This window comes from Myotis lucifugus, unplaced genomic scaffold, assembly GCF_000147115.1.
Source record: "Myotis lucifugus unplaced genomic scaffold, Myoluc2.0 scaffold_41, whole genome shotgun sequence".
NCBI classification, from domain to species: Eukaryota; Metazoa; Chordata; class Mammalia; order Chiroptera; family Vespertilionidae; genus Myotis; species Myotis lucifugus.
In genome coordinates, this window is record NW_005871089.1 from 2,495,384 (window position 1) to 2,520,223 (window position 24,840).

A 24,840-nucleotide genomic window follows, 5' to 3' on the forward strand; every position below is an offset into this window, starting at 1 on the left:
CCCTACTGGGCCTGGTCACCCCCGATTGCCCCCCCTGCCAGACTGCCAGACTGATCGCCCCTCACTGTACCCCCTCTGCCAGCCTGGTTGCCCCCAATTGCCCCCCCTGCTGGCCTGGTTGCCCCCAACTGCCCTCCCTACTGGCCTGGTCATCCCTCACTGCCCCCCCTGCTGGCCTGGTCACCCCACGCAGCCTGCTGCTCAGTCGTTCGGTTGTCCCTCACTAACCCTGCTGCCAGCCTTGTCGCCCCACGCAGCCTGCTGCTCAGTTGTTTGGTTGTCCCTCACTAACCCTGCTGCCGGCCTGATCTCCCCACGCAGCCTGCTGTTCAGTCTTTTGGTCGACCCTCACTAACCCCCCTGCCGGCCTGGTCGCCCCACAGCCTGTTCGGTCGTCCATTTGGTTGCGATGGCCCCTGGCTCTTCCTTCCTCTCTTCCTTCCTCTCTCCCTCCCTCCCTCCCTCCCTTCCTTCCATATATATATATATATATATATATATATATATTTATTTTTGTTGTTGTTGTTAATCTTCACCCCAGGATGTTTTTCCATTGATTCTTAGAGAGAGTGGAAGGGGGCGGGAGGGAGAGAGAGAAACATTGAAGTGATAGAGACACATCAATTGGTTGCCTCCCGCTCAGGGGGTTGGGGGGTTGGGGGGGCGGTATAGAGCCTGCAACCATGGTACGTGCCCTTGACTGGAATCGAACCTGGGACCCTTCAGTCTGCAGGCCAATGCTCTATCCAGAGCCAAACCAGCTAGGGCAACCAATAGATTTTAATGTCACAGTCTATATTGCAACTAACTTATAAGAAACTAAAACTTGTTGATTTGGAGGTGTAGGCCCAAAGAGCAAACAAATTTATGTGAATGACCAGATCAAAACTATATAGACCACTTCCCTCACTCAAGATACCACACATTTTAACAGGTATGAGTCTGAATCTCTTAATGGCATCTTTAAAAGAGCTACGAGCTGATCCCTTTTAATAAAAGAAGCAAGGGTTTTTCATCTACAAGGCCAACATTCTACAGGGAAGAAGGAAACACAGCTTTGGATCAAGAGCAGATGCTAAGCAGGTGGAATAAATAACTAAGTTGTTTTAGGGAATGTATGAGGGAAAAACTCTGCTTTCTTTGTAAAGAAACATGTTCCTGAGCTATCTTCCTTGCTCTGTGAGACATTATCAAAGACTATGATAAATTAAATTACTGGTTTCACTTCTCTAACCTTCTGTAATAGAATTAATTTCCATTAGAAAAATATATCCCAGATAGTTCACTAGTTCAAGAAGAATGAGAGATGTACAGAACAAAGCTGGACTCAACCTGAAGCTTACTCCAAATCAGCTGAGCCCTAGCCATTTCACAGAGATAAGTGATAAATACATAATTATTATATGAAGCTAATTAATTTTGGGGTATTTTGTTAGGGAAGATTATTGTGAATATACTTGATGACTTTAGGCTATCCCATGCATACCTAATAGTCACATTCTAGAAGCTACCACTTGAGTAAACCCATTGTTTTTCCCTAAAGGTCTGGAAGACTTTGGTGATGGGGAAAAGTTTGGTGGTACTATTTCCTGGTTTAAAAACTTTTGATGGCCTCTCAAGGCCTAAAAGGATCAAATCCAAACTTCTGGTCCTGAAATTTAAGGACCTAAAACCTTACTATCAATCTTCCCTTCCTTCATTCCTACCAAAAAATCTTCTATTGTAGCCATTGAAGTTTATTCAATTTTCTCACCCAGCTCTCTATACCCCTATCGCCTTGAACAGATGAGATTTAATAAACTGAACTACCATGATTGACATTTTTGTTTACTAGATTGTTAATTTATCTAAGGCAAAGATCTTGTCGTTTCTTGTCGTTTCTAAACCTCCAGCACACCTAGCACAATGCCTGAAACATGGCCTTTTTTGTTGAAAGAAAAAGAAAGAGAATAAATGAAATTGAATAAATGAAGTTAAAGGAACAGGTCTCATCTATAAAAGAGAATGAAAAGGGAAAAAAAGACAAAGAGAAGTACTTCTAAAGAAACATGTATTTAAAGTAGTCTCATTTTTACTTAGTAAAACTGTAAAAGTTTAAAAGTATTAAATGGATTTATGATACTAAATTGAGTTCAGGTTTTATCTCTACAAAAATCTTTCTAAAAATATAAAGCTATGAATACCATAGTACTGTCATAAATTCAATTAAGCATACATAAGGAAAATATAAATATTCAAAAATATTAATAGACACTGGTGATTTTCTTCTTGCCTTTTACACTTTACCCTACTGTTCAAAATTTTCTAAACTGAACATGAAACAAGTATCTAAATCTATCTTTTATGTAGAAGTATAAGATCTTAGAGTTATCAAATGGCTAATTTTAAAAGAAATAAGTTCAGTAATTGCTAAATATAAAATAGTTTATCTTTCATTTTCAAGTTCTATGAGAAATTATAAAAGTTTCCTTAAAAGCATTAAGTATGTTATTATGTAAAAAAGAGCTAGTATGGCAGTGGAATCGGTGGGATTTTTCTTGCACTGCCTCCCAGAATCAAACTGGAAATAAAACTAAATTTGGGAACATTCACCCTGAATTACCAACTGAAGACTAACTGAAGAGGAGACTTTTTAAATAAGGCACAAACCACCTCCAGACTGGTAGGAAGGGCAGGGTTGAGAGAGGGCTGGGCCAACTCACATGCGCCAGGCCCAAGGGTGAGGAGGGACATCTCAGCTGCAGGGTTGGGGTTATCTCTTTCTAGCAGCAAAAACCACATAGGGAGCCAACATAATTTATTTTTGTCTAGTATTGTGTACTTTTTGTTCTCTAAACACATAACCCCTTTGGATCACTCTACCATTTGTGAACTCTTCACTTTCTCTTCTCTCACATATAATCCTATCATCTCAACACCACACTAATCCTTATATTATTGTCTCTTTCTACCTTCTGCTTTTTATTCTCCCAAACCTAATTAGCAGGCCTCCTGAAAAAGTCAAGTTTCTTTGCCATATATTACTGTAGTTCTTCCTCTCTTTTCTATAAGAATACCCTATATAATTTCTCTTCCTGTTTGTCCCCATCTGAGAGAAGATTACAAGGCTTTAAAAGAGGTGCTTCTTTTTCAAAAAAGAACCTAAATATTGTTCTTCTTTTGCCTATTACCCCCAAGAGATCCCGGGCCTAATCCTCTTCAGCACTGGCTCTTGCATGACTGCTGCATGCACATCTTCAAGTAATGCCTTTTGCTCACCATAATGATCTCTGGAAGGGAGTTAGGGAGAAACAGAGTAGGAAATCTTCTGACTAGTGTTATCAAAGATAACACTACCAGATCTCATCACATGGAAAAAGACTGTTAACTATGTGAAGTGATGGATGTTAACTAAATTTACTGTGATAATCATTTTGCAATATATACATATATCAAATAATCATGTTGTACACCTACAATAGAATGTTATATGTCAACTAGAGGCCTGTTGTACGAAGAGATTCGTGCAATAGGCCTTCCTTTCCCCTGGCTGCTGGCACGGTTTTGCCTCTGGCACCCAGGGCCCAGGCCTTCGCTCTGGCTGAGTTCTGGCTGGAGCCAGCCCTGGAAACGTCAGGCTTCGCTGCTCCGCCGGCCCTGGGGCCATGAGGCCTAGCTGCTCCGCCGGCCCCAGGGGACGTGAGGCCTCGCTGCTCCGCCAGCCCCGGGCCATCAGGCTTCGCTCCACCTCTTGGAGCCTACGTATGCAAATTAACCACCATCTTTGTTGGCGGTTAATTTGCATGTCATGCTGATTAGCCAATGGGAGGCATAGCGAAGGTATGGTTAATTACCATGTTTGTCTATTATTAGATAGGATTATATCTCTTTTGTTTGTTTGTTTTTTGTTGTTAATCCTCACCAGAAGATGTTTTCCCATTGATTTTTAGGGAGAGTGGAAGAGAGAGAGACAGACAGAGAGAAACACTGATTTGAGAGAAACACATTCACTGGTTGCCTACTGCACAAGCCTCGACCAGGGCCTGGGCCAGGGAGGAGCCTGCAACCAAGGTACATGCCCCTGACTGGAATTGAACCTGGGACCCTATGGTCCACAGGCTGACGTTCTATCCACTGAGCCAAACCAGCTAAAAATACCGGCTGATCAGTTCCACTAACAGTAAGAATGCCTCTATATTCTGAGAAAATCCTCATTCTCTGAATCTAATTCTCATTATGTCAAGTCACCTGAATATGACCAACAGACTTAAACACCATGCATTAATATAAGAAAACTAGAGGCCCGGTGCATGGGCTTGTTCATTGGTGGGGTCCCTCGGCCTGCCCTGCGGGGATCAGCCGAAACCAGCAGTCCAACATCCCCTGAGGGATGTAGTAGTGCTCAAAGCCACAGGCGGGAGGAGCCCAGGCCGACTGCCGCGCCACTCCCGCTCATCCTGGCCCCGCTGTGCCTGCCACCACCACTGCTTGGTAGGCTTGCTGCTGCTCCACTGCAGTCTCCACATACCCGTCCTAGGGCAATACCGGCGCACCCATGACCAAGAAGCGGCTGCAGTTTCACGCCCAGTCAGTCCCGATGCTGGTCCTAATCCCAGTCCAGACGGGGGAGGGGTGCGCAGGGGGAGTGTCCGCAGGAGAGGCTAGTGCCACCACAGCTGCGCTTGCCAGCCATGAGCCCGGCGTCTGGCGCCCATTGGTGAGCTGAGCGGTGTTCCCGCTGTGGGAGCACACTGACCACCAGGGGGCAGCTCCTGCATTGAGCATCTGCCCCCTGGTGGTCAGTGTGCGTTATAGCTACCAGTCAAGTGGTCAAGCAGTTGCTTAGGCTTTTATATATATAGACTAGAGGCCCAGTGCATGAAATTCATACATGGGTAGGGTCCCTAGCGGCTGCTGGCCAGGACCTCCCTTCCCCTGGCTACCTGCTGCTGCAGCCAGCCAGGGCCTCCCTTTTCACCCGCCTGGCCTGGCACTGCCCGCTCACCTGGCACTGCCCGCTCACCTGCTCCACCATCCCGCTGCAGTCCTGCTCTTGTCTGGGCCCATTGGGGCCGGCAGCGCCTCCACTGACACCCGCTGTCAGCGCTGTGTTGTCCATGCCCGTCATGTTCTGTGCCGCCCCCTGGTGGTCAGCACATGTCTAACTCCTGGTCGGTTGAACTCCCGCCCACAGGGATAATTTGCATATTGGCCTTTTATTATATAGGAGGATGGCGGGACCCTTTGCTAGAGTCAAGTAAGTCCAAGTCCACACTTAGAATATCTCTTTACTTTCCTTTGGAGCTCCTTAGAGCTGCAACTTTTCAATTGATTGCTGGCTTTCAAACTATTAAAACTTAACTTTTGGTGAGGCATTTCTTGCTTCTTTTGGTGTAAATTGCAAAGCTTAACCCCACATATCTACTTACCCACATTAATAGAGAAATGCAGGTATGTCAATTTCTAACAAGACATATGCAGGTGTCTTTAATAAAGCCTAGAATATACAAAATTAACAAATACTGCCAATCACTACAAGCACAGCAGGAAAATACTGAAAAAATCCTAAAGCAATTTTAAAATTCCACACTAAATAAATATAGCAACTGATACTATTTTAAAAAATAAAAATGTTATTCTTAGAACCCTGTTCAACTAGATATATTATGAAAAAAAGGACTCCATGGTCGAAGTCTTGAAAGTGTTACACATTATATCCCAACTTTGTTTGGCTATGGAAGCCTTTGTGTGTAACATCTTTTAAGAAGATAATTTATGAGGGTTTTACAGATTAGTAAACTTTATTTCAATTATGTTCTTCATAGTTTATTAGCTTAAATAGTGCTAAATCAATGTTTATGCTTGGAATTATAGCATAAATAAGTAACAAAAAGAGATTTGTTATAGAAAAGGTATTACTGGGTGGATTGTAAGCATATCATATTCTGCAGTTAGTCTGAGAATAGCTTAGTCAAGGTTATGTCCCATAAATCTAATTACCCCTTTCCACATAGTAGCAGAAATAGAAATAGTTGACTCTTGAACAATATGGGGTTAGGGGTGCCAACCACCCACACAGTAAAAAATCCTCATATAACTTTTGACTCCCCCAGAACTTTGCCACAGTTGTCCCTCAGTATCCATGGGTGACAGGATCCTGGACCTCCTGCCCCAAATTAATGGATGCTCAAGTCCCTTATCTAAATAAAATGACATAGAACAATGCATGTAATCATCCCTCCACATCCGCGGATTCCCAACCTGGTGATATGGAGGGCTGACTGGGTATTTATTGAAAAACAAAACAACATATAAGTGGCCCTGCCCCATGCAGTTCAAACCCATGTTGTCAAGGGTCATCTATATTTTCAAAATCACTTCAAAATGAAATGAGGATTCAATCTATTTTAATAATGGCAACATGATTATTTACAAGTCAAGAGCCTTCTGATATATGGCTCTCAGTTTTGCCCATCTCTAATCATTATTCTTCAGATTATCTTCTAAAAGGCACATTGATGGTGATATTCCTACTTAAAAACCTTTCTATAGCTCCGAAATGCTTCAAAGTAGAAAATTCTAAATTCTTAATGTTGCACACATGGTTCTAATCTACCTTTCCTAATTCTTCTGTCACTTCCACACCTGCTCTAGCTATACAAAGTAGTTATTATTCATAGATTGCTGTTTCATGCTTCCTTGCCTCTGGAATTGTCTTCCTCTTTCTTTTCTCCATTTGTTAAATTACTACTCATCTTTCAACACCCAACTCAAATGACTTTTCACTTGTCAATAATAAAACGTACTTCTTATAAATGCAGTTCACTCGGCATTTCAGAAAAGCCACTATTGTATTTAAAGTAGAAATTTTTAAAAATTTATGAATACATGAACATCAGTGACTTTGATTAGAGTCAGTCTATTTTTAATGGATATCCTTAAAACTAACTTCTATCTCTTTTAGATTCAATTTTCCATAGATGCTTACTGGATATCAAATATGTCCCAGAGACAGTCTTATTCTTAAGACTGGGCCTAAAGTCTTTTCTACAGCTAAATGCATATGCATTAGGATGTTCAATGGGGTTTTTCCTCTTGTTCCAAAACTGTGAATAAAGCCCAAATTAAATACCCCTTATTCTAACTTCAATGAGCCAATAGTAGTTGGTACTGGCCTCTTCTCTTAGGGCTTACTGAGAGGCATCGATTTATTGAACCAGCCCTATCGTCAATATTGCAACACCTTCCCTTGGTGTGAATCTAAAAAGGCCGAAAAGAGGGGTTTATTGGACTTTGAGGGAAACACAGAGTTTATGAAAAAAGGATATTCCATCCCCTCTTTGGAGAAAAAAGTAGTTGTATGTGAATCCATTGTGTAAGTTAGAATCAAAGTTTGAGGTCATCTAAAAGAAAGGCACACTAGTATTTCATCCCGTTTGGTTACCTATATAGGCAAAAGATTTACTGATTTGCTTCCCTGTTATATGCACAGGAGAAAAGAGAAATGGAGAGAGAGAGTGTGGTCGGTAAGTGTCAGGTAGAGAGGTAGGCAAAACTATTGCCCACCTGAGTTGTTGGTTCCCAAGAGGTATAAAAAAAATGTAACCTCTACCCCAATGTACAATAAGAGGTAGATTTGATTGGATAAAGTCTTGCAAAACAAATACATATCAGAGTCACTAGGTGTGAATGCCATCAGTCAGGTTAGCTAGAAGATGTGACAAAATCTTGCATGGGATGACATCAATGCTTATGGAAATGGGATAGGATCGAGCTCACTGTCATCAGGGTAAACTCGAGCTGTCACTCATCTTCATTTAGCCTGTTGACAAAGAGCTGGAAATTACTGTGGAACAACCAAGAAAGAGAAGTGCCACCTCAACACTGGGATATGCAGAATTCTGCCTCCCTATCACTCCTCCCAGCTTCAACACCAGAGGAAGAAAAAGCACAAGAAAAAGAGAGGGCAGAAGTGTGTGACAAAAAAAAAAGGAAACAAACCCCTACTTATCTACCCCCAAAGTTTTCAACCCCAGATTAAAATCAGTTTGTCCTTGGATAAAGTTATAAGAGTACTACATCAAGCCCGTGACTGAAGCTGTATGAAGAGAACTAAGTCTTAAATACTGAAATAAGACTACAGCATTTGAGTACTATGGAATAGTGACAAGATGTTGTTAAGGTAGTCAATATCCAGTAGGAAAAGAGTTTGGCATGGTAGAGTTAGAGGACAGTTACTAGATAAAAAGCAAAACTGATTTGTATTTATTTGCCAGCAAGTTGAGATCCTCAAAGAACTGGTTACACATAGATGGATAGTCTCTGAAATTAGTTTCCCTATATACTGGTGTTCTCAAATTTCCATTTCTATTTTGTATAATTAATAAAATCCTGATGTAAGTTCTATTATACTGTGATATTTAAGGCCATCAATTTGCACACTACTATTGCTGCTCAGTCTAAAAAATGCTAATTGGATAAGAGCCATACTTTTATACCTGGGAAGACACCATTGAAGTCACAGATATGAATGGACATATAAGCATTACTAATAATGGATGTTGGAAGTAGCAACAGATATTTCAAGTAATAAAGTGAAGGAGACTAATGAGAACACAGCTCAGAAAACAGAAATTAATTTGATAACTCAATGCTTTCAACATTCACCTTTTAATGATCCAACCAAAGAAGAAACCACAAAGAGGCTTATCTGACAAAGAGGAAAAATGTGTATATTGTAAATGGAGATTATTCAGCTGCATGATACAGAGGAAGGAAAATGAAGGTTCTAAAGAAAGAGAGTAAGAGAAAAGCAAGTGAAGGCTGATCAGGAAGTGGGGCCTTACCTGGGGCTGCACACTGAGGATGGACAAGCATGAATGACAGACAGAGTAGAACAACTCTTGGATGGATGAGAGACAATAATGTAAAGTGGCTATGACACATTGCAATATTAATACATACCGAGACTGAACTGCGGGTAATGCTCATAAATCTAACTGCAATTAGTACAGGTTTCTGGATTAGGAAGGACATGAAAAGGAAAGCAGAAGGTTAGAATGTACATGTTATTGTCCCATTAAAAGAGAAGGTTTAATCTTTCAGTGGACTTATTCTGCAGCATCAGCAAAAAAACACAGCTAGCCTATCTGCTTTGAAGAGTAGCTTTTTAGTAAAAGGTCTCTTCCCTTCCTGCCTGGATGAGCTAAAATGAGCCTCTCAGAACTGAGTTCCTGAAAATTCATACTACAGAAAGGGTTTCACTTTTAAATGGGGTTTCTTTTTTCAATTTCTGGGGAAAAGATTTAGATAGTGTCCTGTGATGGGCTTTACTGCTTGGAAAAAGTCTATCTTTATGTTTGTTTTTAGAAAAGACCCTCTTCTAATCTAATCAATAGACATTTGTTGAGTACTTGCTCTGTGCCAGGCAGTTTTAGTATTGAAGGAAGAACAGAGTTATTTTAATATTAATCTAACTATAAACCATGAAGATGGAGGAAGTATTGCTGGGCCACTGGAAAAACACAGGTATGATGATGGGGAAGCCTGCTTCTTTTTAGAGATTTACTGGAGATCTGAGTGGGTGTTCATCACTACAATTTTGTTTTACAATTGAGGGGAAGGGTAGAAAATGTGCAATAATTAAACTTTAATTCAAAGTAGTTTTCCAGTTACCCAGAACCTATTGATTATTGGTCAGTGAGAACTGGAATTATCTATATATTCTAGTTACTAGAAGGTCATTGGTTACAAAGAAAAATAGTAAACAGAAAAGTAGCCAAATGGAAGAAATAAAATATCATTTTTGCAAGACTTTTCTCAAAACACAACAATAAACCCTTGAAGAATCTCTATTTGATAATGGTAGACTCATAGATGAAATTCTAATTCCTTATAAATCATATTTTTCAATTGGTTAAGTTCTCTACATCCCAGGAGTATTGGCAGGACCACCAAAAATGATATGGCTGAGGGTAGAAACAGATGGTGGAAGGAAGTAGAGAAGAAAGTTAAGATAGGTTAAGTTTTCATAGAAAGGACAGGAAAAGAAAATAGGGCAGATTATTAAACCTCCAACATTTTATTCAAATACCTGATTTTTAAAATCCTACATATTTAACTGCATATATATTCTGTACATACAAATAAAGAGAGCTAAAAGATCAAACATGAGGCATTCATAGTACCCTGAGATTTGATGATTTTTTTTACTTGTTTCATGTGAAAAAGACTCAGAGAATAATCTCTCTCCACCATAAATGCACACTTAAAATCCCAGGAAGGCTCTCATTTCCCCGTGATTTCACATCGTGCATCTTACCATTGATCTACGAATCAGTGACAACCTGGTCTTTGCCTTATTCTCAGCAAATTCCAGGCTACTGATGTCTTTGAGACGAGCCTTATATTTATTCATTTGTTCCACAACAATCAGCTCCACACAACTGAAATGGGAGGAAAGAGAGAAAACTGTTAAGGGCTAAAGTAAATCAAATAAAATATAGCACCCACAGACTGTCTTTCAGCTAAGTGTGGTAGATGTCAGAGGGAGAAAGAAAAATCAACATCCCTTATTTTATGAGCTGATAGGGTTTAGAATGGTGGTTCAGAACTTTGGCTGCACTTCAGTACCCATCTGAGGAGTGGTTATAAGTCCCAAAGCCCAGGCCATACCCCAGAACAATTAAATCAGACTAGATTGTGGGGATAGGACACAAACACCAGTATTTTTTAAAACCTCCTTGGGCAGATAAGTTAAGAGCCACTAATCCTGAAGGAAAGCAGAGGCTCACAAAGAAAAAGACCAAGGTGAAATACAGGAATACTAAAGGCAAAGGGATTCAGAACCATAAGACCAGACTAGATTACAAAAAGATACAAAGTATATATAATTTGGTAAATTGGAATTTTAAAATATATTTAGAAACCATAGCATTCCTAAATAAAAGCCACATTTTATTTTTTTAAAAAGGTTGACACCTGCCCGGCTGTTGTGGCTCAGTGGTTGAGCATCGACCTGTGAACCAGGAGGTCACAGTTCAATTCTAGGTCAGGGCACATGCCTGGGTTGCGGGCTCAATCTTTGGTAGGGGTAGTGGAGGAGGTGGCTGATGGATGATTATCTCTCATTATTGATGTTTCTATCTCTCTCTCTCCCTTCCTCTCTGAAATCAATAAAAATACATTTTTTAAAAAGTTCAAAAAGGTTGACACTTTGCTTCAATCATTTTGTTATTTTTATTGATTTGAGAGAAAGAAAGATAGAGAGATCGATTTGTTCCACTTATTTATGTATTCATTATGTATTCCTGACTGGGGATAGAATCCACAACCTTGGCATATTGGAATGATGCTCTAACCAACTGAACAAGAAAAGCCAAATTTTAAAAATAAGAATCAAAACAAATGATGCTCACTTGAACTGACTCTAAAGAACTTTAGCATTAAAAAATCCAAGGTGTCCAGAAATCTTTTTTTTTAAATATATTTTTATTTATTTCAGAAAGGAAGGGCTTGGGAGAGAGAGATAGAAACATCAATGATGAGAAAGAACCATTGACTGGCTGTCTCCTGCATGCCCCCTACTGGGGATCGAGCCTGAAACCCAGGCATGGGCCCTTGATAGGAATCGAACCCGGGACCCTTCAGTTCGCAAGCCAATGCTCTATCCACTGAGCAAACCAGCTAGGGCCAGAAATCTTTTAAAAATAATCTAAGCTCATAAAATAATTTACTATGTTTGATATCTGGATAAAGTGACTACACTGAAGAGGTGATGGTGACTGGCCTTACGTGGTAGTCTTACTGATGTCCTGCACGCTTTGTAGTGGGTCAATGGTATCAGGGCAGCGTAGAATGCAGGGTGCAAACACAATGGCTAAAGCATTAGCAGACATTCGATTAGTGTTTTCCTGCAGAGCAATCCTAAAAAAAAAAAAAAGAAAGACCCCAAGTGAAACAAAGAGAAAATAGTAGGGAGGTAGGCAGAAGAGATGAGAAAGAAGACGTATGCCATCAAATGCATAGTATTGAAGGATATTCATAACAGTTGAAGGGAGATACTGTAGGCTTTTCTGAAAGCTGTTCCTTTGCCTCTGGAAAACACACTTTTACTCTGTCCCTTCTTTGAAGCAATGTAGTAGGCCAGCAGATAGCTTATCAAGGGAAATCTATGGCCCATGGCTCAAGGTTACCATTACTAGATGAACATGTCTGAAGAATGTAGAGTAGAAACTTTAAGGCATTTTCAGATAGTCTTATTTATCTAAAAAGAAAGATGGTGTTTTTTCCAAGTACTGCTGATATTTACACTCAGAGGAAGAGAACTACTCCTGAAGTCTCTTTGGTCAGTCCATTCCTAAGCACCATCTGAACCTACCTTCTATGAATCAGGTTATGTCAACAGATAGACAAACTTTCTAGTTCAGGATTTAAATAATAGGTCAGGCTACACAGTGCCACCCTGAGGCTAACGTTGTTACTTGACTCAGCAGAGAAGCACCTGACAGATTGTCCAACTAGTCTGAGAATTTCTGCTCCAAGGAATTGTTAATTATCTCTTTCAGGCATTGACTTTATACATAGGGAAAAAAAGATCTATCAGTTTTCCAAATAAAAGAGCTCTTCATTTATTTAAAAGAATCCAAAAGGCACTGCTGAAGTTACCTGACAAGATGAAAGATGAGGCGTTCCAGTGTATTAAGATGAGTTCGGGAGAGCTGATCAATCACAGAGTATACACCACGAATTGTCTCTTTCCTTTCCTGAAGACCTAAAAACAGTAAGAGCAGCATATAAGATTGAATATCCCCTCTTATATACAGAATATTCCTCCTGGATAGACATTAGGTAGCAGGGGAGACTGGCTCTAGAGTTTTAGGAGAGGTAGTTGTGCCTATGAGGCAGATTAACTCAGTTGCCACTTATCTCTCATTGCTTGAGTTCTATTTTCATTAGCAATCTCCTGAGTTTTAATCTATATTCCAGTAACCCTGATTACAACAAGGGGAAAGAGATGCCCTAGTTTTTCAGGCATCTGGTGGCTAACTGATCCCCCATTAAAATTAATCAACTGCCATATAATTTTTAAGTAAGTCTTATGGGCCTTTGAGAAGTCATGCCTCAGAGACTACATACTTCTAGGCCTTCATCCATAGTCTACATATCAGCACTGAAAAACTAAATTCCATAACCTGTTAAACCTGGCATAAAATAGACAGCCAGCTTTACACAGAGTTCTTGGCTAGATTCACAATTTAAATGATCATAAACCAACCCTTAAATATCCTGTTATAGTTTAAGAAGCAGCTAGGAAAATTCCATGGTGGGAGGAATAGGGAAACTGAGATAAGAAAATTAAACAAGGCCAAACAGTTTGGCAGCCTGTAGCCAGCTTATAAATAGCAAGCCCTTATCTTCCCCCAATCAAGGATGCATGAGAGCAAATGGTTGTTTCTCAAAGAATGCAGGAGAGGGGGAAGGGAAGAGGGAGAGGCATAGAGGAGGAAGAAGAGGGAAGGAAGAGTGCAGTCTCATCTCATCCCACTGTTTAAACAAAAAAGCCAACAGTCTCTGAATTTAATTGCCAGGTGCTTCTCATAAATTCTGAGAAAGCCATAACAAAGTAAAAGAGAGAGAGGCTTTCAGAGTTAACCTGTACTAGGATATCTAGCAGAGGAATTTTAAAATTTATAGACAGAAAAGTATATAAGGCAACCCATCCCCACACAACACTCACTCTTCAGATTAGCTGAGAGCCCATCCGTGCTTCATGCCAGATAGATTTGCTTGCCTTGTTTCTTTAATAAATTTGAATGCTTTACTTTCTTAATAAATGAACTTTAATGCAATGCAATTATCTGGAGTCACTTGTTTGAATTCATTCATACAAGACTAGAACCGAGGAGGGGACAGCCCTCTCCCTCCCACTCATGGGGCTGTCCCCTAACACCTCTCTGGTGTCTGTGAGAGGTGCCTATAACATATCCTATTTAATCTTTTAATTTGTTTGGAACCCTAGTCTTGCAATCTGTGACAAGCAACTAACTCGGAAAACTTTTAGGACACTGACATTTTAATGAGCCTCTAAAAAAGTCAACATTTACTGCCAGTTTATATTGACTACCAAAAGCATACTTTTGGATCTTCATGGTAAAACCACTACTAGAGGATGCCTAAATAATCTATAACAAAGGTGGCATTCCTTTCCCAAGTGTAGGCCTTCCCTCAAACTCAGGAAGCCTGTGCTTACCCATAGCTCGAAGAAATTCTTCATACAGTTCAAAGGTCATGAGTGGATTGGGCAAATCACGAAGCCATTGTTTGAATACACTTGCAATGACGTGTATGTTATAGTCATCTAGGTTTACACTCTCAGCATCTATTTATAGACAAGAGTTTATAGATAATAAAGACAAAACATGCAAAGAGATTCAAATAATTCATTTCAGAAACTATCATCACCAAAAGAAGGCTTCATGTTCTTAATCAGGCTAATTTATATCTTCTACAATCTAATCCCATACTTTGGAACAGTGCTTCTAATTGTAGTTAGTAAATGAGCAGTTTATGTTTGTTTTCCAAATCTGTTATAGACTGATTCATGTGTAAAATAAAAGATCAGTTTCAAAGCACTGTTAAATTGCTCTAACAGTTTCCAAATGCTTACTCTCAACTTCTGTACTTATCTTGCTATGTTTGTCTTGAACCACACTTTTAGTAACAATGCTTTAGATGGCAAATGGAAAAAAGTCCCAGAGGACATTTTCTAAAAGTAAGGCTGATTTTAAGTCATTCTTAGAGATGAAAGGAGAGTAATAATTGAACTTAGGAAATGTAAAGAAAATACCTTTACTCTGTTTCACTTATTAACTCCTTAAGGAGTTTCTACAGATGAGGTTTAAAGATGCGATAATCAAGATGATCGAGAGGATATAGGATGATTGATTTTTCACTTGTATTGACTCAATATCCAAGAGACAAGTTGGCAATTGCCTTTAAACTGCAGTAGGCAGAACCTCTTGTTTAAGTTTTACCAGACATTTTCTGTTATTATTTCCTTACCGATTCATTTCTCATTGATTTGTTCATTTTAAAAAAACCAACTACTGTGGGTAGGTTCTTGACTATGCAGAGAGAGGCTTTATACATAAGTGTGATTCAAAATGACCTATTCCCAATAGCAATAAAGAGTAGAAGTTGAGAATGAAACCAAAGTCAAACCCCTGGATACATTCCAGAGCTGTAGCTAAAGCTGTTCACAGCTACATGTTCAACCCACTAATTATCAGTTTAAATAACTATGTCATCAATGTAGGAAGGCAGGAAGATGCACTGCAAACTGTACTTGGAATCAGAAAAATAGAGATTAACAGGCAATAGTTTAGACTATGAATTCTAAAGATTTGGTGTTAAATTCCAGCTTGACTACTTAAGGGTGATGAGTCTTTGGGCAAGCCCCTCTTTAAACCTCTGTTTTTTAAATCTATAACAGGGATAATAATCCCTAATTCATAGGATTGTTGTGAAGATTATTACCGGTATATAACAGCATTAGCTCAGTGCCCTGCATCATCAACAGTTCATCTAATTACCCTGAACCTAAATTTTTCTTTGAAAATTACAGATATCATAATCTTACCAGACTGTTAAAAAGATTAAATGAGATTTGTCTGAAGTACCTAATAATGTCTTGTATAAATGACACACTCAATATATGTTTTCTGAATTGACCACATAAAAATCAAAGTCTCCTGGCCTGTGTGGCTTATTTGATTGAGTGATATCCCATGCACGGAAAGGTTGCCAATTAAATTCCTGGTCAGGGCACAAGCCCAGGTTTCAGGTTCAGTTCCTGGTCCAGGTGTGTACTGGGAGGCAACTAAGCAATGTTTCTCTCTCACATTGATCTCTCTCTCTCTAAAATCAAAAACTTTTTTTTTTTTTTTTGGTAAAAAAGTCTCTTTAGAAAGCCACAAAATGATTAAATAAGCATCACAGAAAAGATTACATTCTTCTGGCACAAAAAAATGATCAACAGGGCGCATGCAGGAGGTAATAAAAACTTTAAGGGCACAAAATGACTATTTTGTCATTTGGTCTTGATTTGGAGGGCACCATTCTTACCTGTGTCTAGACCTTGTCGAAGCTCCTTGATTTTATTAGTTGAACCAGACTTTCGGTAAATACCTTCTGTGTACAGTCCATGCATTTCAATGTAGTTTATGAGCTTTTCCACCACTAAAGGAACAGTTCGGTCTTCACTAGTCAAACGGGACAGTTCAACCCCAAATTGTCGAGATGATAGCTCTGGGTCATACTAAATGGAAGATAATTTTTGTTTCCCAAATACGTTCAAACATCTTTAAACATGTTTAACCAATTTTTTAAGAGGAACTACTTATTTCCCTTATGAGCCTAGTTATGAGAGTTAGGGGGAAAGGGGATCATGGTTAAAGCTGACAGTATAAATAAGTTTGATGTTAGTTTCCACCCTCTCCCACTAGGAATACCCCCCAAAAATAATGGGGTGAAGAATGAAGGTAACAGGCTGCTATTTCCCTTCCTGTTAAAAATCTCTTCATGTAAAGGTGAAGAGAGAGAGAGAGAAGGAACTTAAATGTATATTAACATTTAACAGGTACCATTAGAAAATCTACCAATTTTATCTGAATTAGAATTGTCGCCTGGCCAGCTCAGTTGGCCCTCAGACCAAAGGGTTGAGGGTTCAATTCTGGTCGGGGGAACATACTTCTGTTGCAGGCTTGATCCCGGGCTTCAGGGCGCATGCAGGAGGCAAGCAGTAGATGTTTCTCTCTCTGTCTCTCTTCCTCCCCCCACACCCCTCCCCCCACCGCCACTAAAATCAATGGAAAAAAAATATCCTTGGGTGAGGATTAAAAAAAATGCTTCAATGTTTATGTAATTTTAGAGAAGTTCAACTAAACACTGATGCCATAGTTAAAGGCAGAGGCACACACAGATTGGCCCATGTTTAGTGTTCTAGCTCTTTTTTATTTACTTCAATAGTGTATCTGACATCATATCTTACTAACTACAGTTTATGTGACTGCAAAAGAATAGTTTATCCTTAAGATTATTTCAATTCTCAGAAAAGAAAAATGTGAGGTATTATCTCTGAGCAAAAACCTTTTGTGTAAATTTCATTTTTGTCCTTTCCTTCTCCTGCACCATTCTTCTTCCCTAATCCAACACGGTGTACCTCTGTCCTCCTATCTGCATCCAATCAGTGTCAAGTTCTTTTAATCAAGCAATACACTCTATTTTTAATTTCCTGTTCTCAGTGCCATCACCCTAGTTCAAACCTGCATCACTGCATACTTGGACTATTCCAATAGCTTCTTAATGAATTTCCCCATATCTATTTTCACTTAATATACTGTAAAGTATATATAGTCTACTTTATTTTTATGTTAATCTTCACCTGAGGATATATTTTTTCCATAACTTTTTTAGAGAGAATGAAAGGGGGAGGGGGGAGGGGGGAGAGGAGGGAGGGAGGGAGGGAAGAAGAGAGAGAAAGAGAAACATCAATGTGAATGAGAGACACACCAATTGGTTGCCTCCTTCATGCACCCTGACTGGGGGCTGAGGATCAAACCTGCAACTCAGGTACATGTCCTTGACTAGAAATTAAACCTGAGACCCTTTGGTCCTAGGGCTGTGCTCTAACCACTGAGAAAACTGGTTGGGGCTATAGTCTACTTTATTATCCTCAAAAATCTTCAGGGCTAATTAGTATATATCGAATAAAAGGTGCAAACATTCCTCAGTCTAACATTTAAGATATTACTTGAATTGATCCTAATTTCTCTTTACAGTGTTATGTTAATGCCTTTGTCACTTATGTGTTAGATAATGGGGAAACAAAATCAAATAAGAGATAGTCCTTGCCGAAGCCGGTTTGGCTCAGTGGATAGAGCGTCGGCCTGCGGACTCAGGGGTCCCAGGTTCGATTCCGGTCAAGGGCATGTACCTGGGTTGCGGGCACATCCCCAGTGGGAGATGTGCAGGAGGCGGCTGGTCGATGTTTCTCTCTCATCGATGTTTCTAACTATCTCTCTCCCTTCCTCTCTGTGAAAAATCAATAAAATATATTTAAAAAAAAAAAAAAAAGAGATAGTCCTTATCCTAAGAATAATGCTAAGACTAGTAGTTTAAGTGTGTGGAGATAAATAGAACAGAAACAACAGATTTATTCAGTATTATGGAGCTACAGAAGTGAAACAGCTAGATCAGGAAGGATTGGGCTGGGTAACAAATAATGACCTTGAGAAGACCTGATGCTTAATCTGTTGGAAAGCAAATACTAGTACATGAGTAAAGAAAGCAAGAAAAGCACCCGTTAGACACAGAAAACAAAGAACTACAAAATTGGGCAAATTAACATTAATCTGATATGGCTGAACTAAAAATGAGAAAAAGCTAACATTAAAAAGGACTTTGAATACTAAGTTACAGAATTTGGGTCTTGTCCTGATAGCTAGGGGAAGCCACCAGAGAGTTTTAAGTAGGGGAAGATATAAGTTTTATATTTTTATTCATCATTCATCTACATATACTCTGCATTCCAGCAGCCTTAAATTATACAAGGTAATATCTCTGAAAAATATTTCTAGGTCTGAGGTGGAATAGAAAAGACATTTAATCTTGAACTATTTATAGGATACAAGTAAAAATTTTATATAATCACTATATATATTAGGTTATTTAGGTTATTTCATATTTGTAACAGGAATATCGTTTTTCTATTTCAGAGGGTTATTGTAAAGACTAAGTTACAGATAAACATATATAGCACAGTACCTGGTAAATGACAAATGCTCAATGAATTGTTAAATAAATAAAATAATGCTTGCTGCAGTGATTAAAACAAAATGAATATTGGCCAAATTTCTTACTATTATTATTATAATACACACATGCACTTATATAATTCATTTACTTAAATGATATGGCTATCGCTAGGGCATTGGTAATGTTAATGAAGACTCAAGAAATCAAGGAAAAATTAATTTGAATATTTTCAACTGAAAAATTTAACTGAGTTTTCTTTGTAAAAATGTTTTTATAATTTTTTCCTCCAAATTAACTTCCTTGAGAATTTTAAATAAAGTTTTATTGAAGTAGGACATACATACAAAAATGTGTACAGATCCTAAGTATATATAGACTTTGACAAAATAAATGCACACTTGTTATCAGGACCCAAATCAAGAAATAGAATATAACCAGCAATATAAAATTCCCCTCAAGGCACTCCCAGCAATTGTGTTTTACTGTTTACAAATAACCAGTATCTATACTTGTATCACTATAGTTTTATCTGCTTTTGAACATTATATAAATGGTAGAACATGCATATCATGAGTTAGTTTCATCAATTTTGAACTTTATGTTTCTGAGTACCAATAGTTTAATTTCATTGCTATATAGCATTCCATTATACAAATATACCACAGCTTATTTATTCATTCTATTGCTGATGGATATTCAGAGTTCTTTCAGTTTGGGGCTATTTCAAACAGTGATGATATAAATGTTCTTGTATTTGTCTTTGCGCACAAATATCTATGTATATCTGCTGAGTATATATATCTTAGAGTGGTACTGCTAAAAGTCATGAGAAAGCTTATGTTCAAGTTTGATAAATACTGTCAAATAATTTCAAGAATATGTCAACTTACACTCCTACCAGTAATGGATGAAAGTTCCAGTTGCTCTAATCCTTGCTAGGGTATTTTTAATTTTAGCCATTCTAGTGGGCATATACTATTATCTCACTATTGTTTCAATTTGCATTTCCCTTCTTCTTTGAATAATGAATGGGTTTTGAGTTCTAATACTTTTCCTGTACTTATAGAGATGATCACACTTTTATCTTTACTTGCTCAATGTAGTGAATTACATTGATTTCTGAATGATAAACCAACTTTGCATTCATAAAATAAAAACCAACTTTATCATGACTTACTTTTTCACTTTTTAATCATTAGTACAGAGTCAATGTGCCAATATTTTAAGACTTTTACATCTATGCTTATGATATATATTGATGTGCAATGTTCCTTTATTGTAATATCCTTTTCATGCTTGCCTTCAAGGTTTCACATAAGTCAATTTGGTTAAAAAAAAAAAGTCACAAAGTATTCACTCTTTTGCCATTTCCTGGCATAGTTTGTAAAAGATTAGTGTTGATTCTTCTTTAAATACTAACACATACTTATAGTAAAACCATCTGGATCTAGAGAGTTCTTTGTGGAAAGATTTTCAATTATAGATTCCACTATAATAAATATGACTCTATTTCCTATTTTTTTGTTACTTTAGTTTAGCTAAGTTGTGTTTTGTGGAAATGTGTCCAATTAATCTAGATTGTCAAATTTATTGGTATCAAGGTATTTGTAATAGTGTTTTATTTACTTTATAATGTATGCAATACCTGCAGTGACAAGGCACTTTGTTAAAAATTTTATCGTTTGCTAAGAGATTATTGTTTGAGGTTTTTTAAAGAGCTAAAATGTGTCTTTGTACATTTATATCTCTTGAACAAATGCTTTTGATTTAATTTATTTTTCTTTATTATCTTCCTTTTGCTGTCTTTGGGTTTAACTTCCTGGGCTTTTTTTTTTTTTCTAGAGATGGCAATTTAGATAATTTCTATCCTTGTATCTTTTGTAATATATGATTTAAAGTTACAACTATTCTTTATCTATAGCCACACTTTTGCTATGTCATAATTTCATTACCACTGAAATCAAAATATTTTTCTACTTTTATTGTAATTTAGAAGTATACTGCTTAATTTCCAAACATGAGAATTGTCTAGTTATCCTTATGTTTATGTATAGCTTAATTCAATTCTGCTCAAAGAATATACTCTCAATATTTTCTATCTTTTGAAATTTGTAGGAACTTGCTTTATAGCCCAACATGACTGATTTTGTCAAATGTTCCATGTGCACTTGAAAAGACTGTAGTCAGGCAATTATAGGATGTCAAGTTCAATACATGACAACTAGGTTAAGTTTTTTTTTTTTAATATATTTTATTGATTTTTTTACAGAGAAGAAGGGAGAGGGACAGAGTTAGAAATATCGATGAGAGAGAAACATCGACCAGCTGCCTTCTGCACGCCCCCCACTGGGGATGTGCCCACAACCAAGGTACATGCCCCTGACCGGAATCGAACCCAGGACCCTTGAGTCTGCAGGCCGACGCTCTATCCACTGAGCCAAACTGGCTAGGGCTAGGTTAAGTTTTTTAACCTTTGTTTTTCATATCATTTTCATCTTTACTGAATTTTTGTCTGCCAGGTATTAAAAGCTATATTAGACTGTTCTAAAGATAAAATTTTTCTGTCTCCCTGATAGGTTCACCATTTTCTCATTATTAAACATCTTTATTTGACATAATGTTTCTTGTCCTAAAGTACACTTTAATATTATACAGCTACACCACCTTTCTACTGGCTACTCTTTCTATCCTATATCTATCTATCCTTCGCTTTCAACTTTTCTCTATCTTTATATTTAAGTATGTCTGTTATAAACAGGATATCACTGAAGTCTTTCAGTTGGTTTTAACCTGATGTTGTAATTCAAAGTATTTGGTTTATTAACATTTTTTATTTTTAATATGCTGTTTATTTATTACTAGAGGCCTGGTGCACGAAATTCATGAACTCAGGGGGGGTCCCTCAGCCTGGCCTGTGCCCTCTCACAGTCTGGGAGCCCTGGGGGAGCGGGCCTAAGCTGTCAGTCGGACATCCTTAGCGCTGCTGTGGAGGCAGGAGAGGCTCCCACCACCGCTGCTACATTCACCAGCCACGAGCCTGGCTTCTGGCTGAGCAGTGCTCCCCCTGTGGGAGCGTACTGACCACCAAGGGGCAGCTTCTGTGTTGAACATCTGCCCCTGATGGTCAGTGCGCATCATAGTGACCGGTTGTTCTGCCGTTGGACCAAAACCAGCTCTCCAACATCCCTCGAGGGGTCCCAGATTGTGAGAAGGCACAAGGCAGGCCGAGGGACCCCATAAGTGCACGATCAGGGCCAGGGAGGGACATGGGAGGTTGGCCAGCCGGGGATGGACCACAGGAGGGCTCCTGGGCATATCTGGCCCATCTTGCTCAGCCCCAATCGGCTAGACCCCAGCAGCAAGCTAACCTACCAGTCGGAGCATTTGCCCCCTGGTGGTCAGTGCATGTCATAGCGAGCAGTTGAGCGGCCTTAGCATATCATTTGCATATTATGCTTTGATTGGTTGAACGGCCAACTGGACGACCGGACACTTAGCATATTAGGCTTTTATTATATAGGAGGATAGCTTTGGGCAAATTTTTCTTTGTTTTTAAAAAATTTTTCGATTACAGTTGATGTGCAATATTATATTAGTTTCAGGTGTATAACATAGTATTTAGCCATTTATATAACCTACAAAGTGATAACCCAGATAAGTCTAGTACCCACGTGACACCATACACAGTTATTGCAATATTAACTATATTCCCTATGTTGTATTTTACATGCCCATGACTATTTTTATAATTGGCAATTTGTACATCTTAATTTCATCTCCTTTATACCTATCCCCCAACCTCCTTCCCATCTGGCAACTATCAAAATGTTCTTTGTATCTGTGAATTTCTATTTTGCTTGTTAGTATATTTTTTAGATTCCACATATAAGTGAAATCATATGGGATTTGTCTTTCTCTAACTTATTTCACTTAGCATAATATCCTCTAGGTCCATCTATGTTATCACAAATTGTAAGATTAATTTGCTTTATATGGCTGAGTAATATTCCATTATATATATGCATCACCTCTTCTTTAGCCATTCATTTATCAGTGGAGACTTAGGTTGCTAAGTCTTGGGTCTCTAAATAATGGTGCAATAAATATAGGGTGCATATATCTTTTTGAATTAGTGTTTTGGATTTCTCCAGATAAGTACCGAGAAGTAGAATTGCTGGGTCATAAGGTAGTTCCATTTTTAAATTTTTGAGGAACCTCAATACTGTTTTCCATAGTGGCTACATCAATTTACAATCACACCAGAAGTGCATGAGGGTTCCCTTTTCTCCACATCCTTGCCAACAATTGCTGTTTGTTGATTTATTTATTTATTTTTATTAATCTTCACCCAAGGATATGTTTTGTTTCTAATCTTCACCAAGGATATGTTTAGAGAAAGGAAGGGAAAGGGAAGGAAGTGGGGGAGAAAGAAACATCGATGTGAGAGAGAAACACTGATTGGTTGCCTCCTGTGCGTACTCCGACCAGTGATCAAATCACAACCTAGATATGTTTCCCTCACTGGGAATCAAACCTAATGCCAGGGCTGCTTGTAGATTTATTGATGATTGCCATTCTGACAGGTGTGAGGTGATATCTTATGGTTTTCATTTTCAAATTCACTAATGGTCAGTGACATTCAGCATTTTTCATATATCTACTGGCCACCAATATGTTCTCTTAGAGCAAGCATGTCAAACTTGTGGCCCACGGGCTGCATGCGGCCCACAACAAATATTTTTGCGGCCCAGCCAATATAATGGTATGTAAGAAATGTTTAATAAAAATTTAGTAACTTAATTTTTAGAATATCCTGTTATACATAATCTATACTAATAAAAGGGTAATATGCTAATTAGACCAGACATCTTCCAGACAAAGCCATGGTGGCGGAGGCTGAGGCAGAGGCGGTTAGGAGCAATCAGGCCGGAAGGGAAGGGCAATTAGGGGTGATAGGCCAGCAGAGGAGGGCAGTTAGGGATGATCTCTGGCAGGGCTGGGCAGTTAGGGGCAATCAGGCCGGCAGGGGGGGCAGTTAGGGGGCCATCAGGCTGGCAGGCGGAGGTGGTTAGGAGCGATCAGGCCGGCAGGGCAGGAGTTAGGGGCAGGCAAGCGCTTAGGAGTCAGCAGTCCCGGATTGTGAGAGCGATGTCCAACTGTCGATTTAGGGTCAATCCCACAGGGATTGGGCCTAAACTGACAGTTGGACATCCCCTGAGGGGTCCTGGATTGGAGAGGGTGCAGGCTGGGCTGAGGGATCCGCCCCCCTCTCCCGTGCACGAATTTTATGCACCAGGCCTCTAGTTAATAACGAACTACTACGTTCATTAATGACTGATTATTATAATCATGTTGCATTCATTTTCCTTATGCGCCTTATGCACAGGCACACTAATACTAACAGCGAATATTTTAGCAGCTGATTGCCACGTCATTAGTCTTGTACTGACTTGTTTGGTGTGCACAACAGGAAATATTTCACTTTTGGAGAACAAGAAAAATAGGTTTATTTGTATTACCTATTAATTTGTGCAGTTATTCAGTGTCTGGTAAGTTAATGTTCAGGAAAAAATATTAATTTTTATTAAAATGTTCTATTATTTTATGTTAACAATTACTCATTTATTTCAGCCCTTTGTATTCAGCATATCTCTATCGAAATAAAGCTACATTTCTATGAAAATTGAAGCTTTTATTTTTTTGTGGCCCACATAAACTTAAACCTTCTTTATGTGGCCTGTGTTAGCCTTTGAGTTTGATATGCTTGTCTTAGAGAAATGTCTTTTCAAGTCCTCTGCCCATTTTTTAATTGAATTGGCTTTGTTTGTTGTTGTGTTCTTTTGGTGTGTGTGTGTTTTAAGTTGTATGAGTTCCTTATATATTTTGAATATTAACCCATTATCAGACATATCATTGGTGAATATATTCTCCTATTCAGAAGGTTGTCTTTTTGTTTTGTTGATGGTTTCCTTTGTTTTTTAGTTTGGTGTGGTCCCATTTGTCTTTCTTTTGTTTCCCGTGCTTGAAGAAATATATCAGAACAAA

The 24,840-nt window shown here is 38.7% G+C and overlaps 1 protein-coding gene across 1 annotated transcript in view; it reads right to left on the reverse strand.

The window, feature by feature from the left end:
- The window catches only part of MYO9A (myosin IXA), a 395,533-nt gene that overhangs the window by 16,735 nt on the left and 353,958 nt on the right, over positions 1–24,840 (reverse strand). The window contains exons 35-39 of the mRNA XM_023753167.1: positions 16,105–16,297; positions 14,231–14,359; positions 12,646–12,751; positions 11,773–11,904; positions 10,301–10,424 (exon numbers count right to left, since the gene is read on the reverse strand). Coding sequence (XP_023608935.1) covers positions 10,301–10,424; positions 11,773–11,904; positions 12,646–12,751; positions 14,231–14,359; positions 16,105–16,297 — 684 coding nt within the window. The remainder of the gene's footprint in view (positions 1–10,300; positions 10,425–11,772; positions 11,905–12,645; positions 12,752–14,230; positions 14,360–16,104; positions 16,298–24,840) is intronic.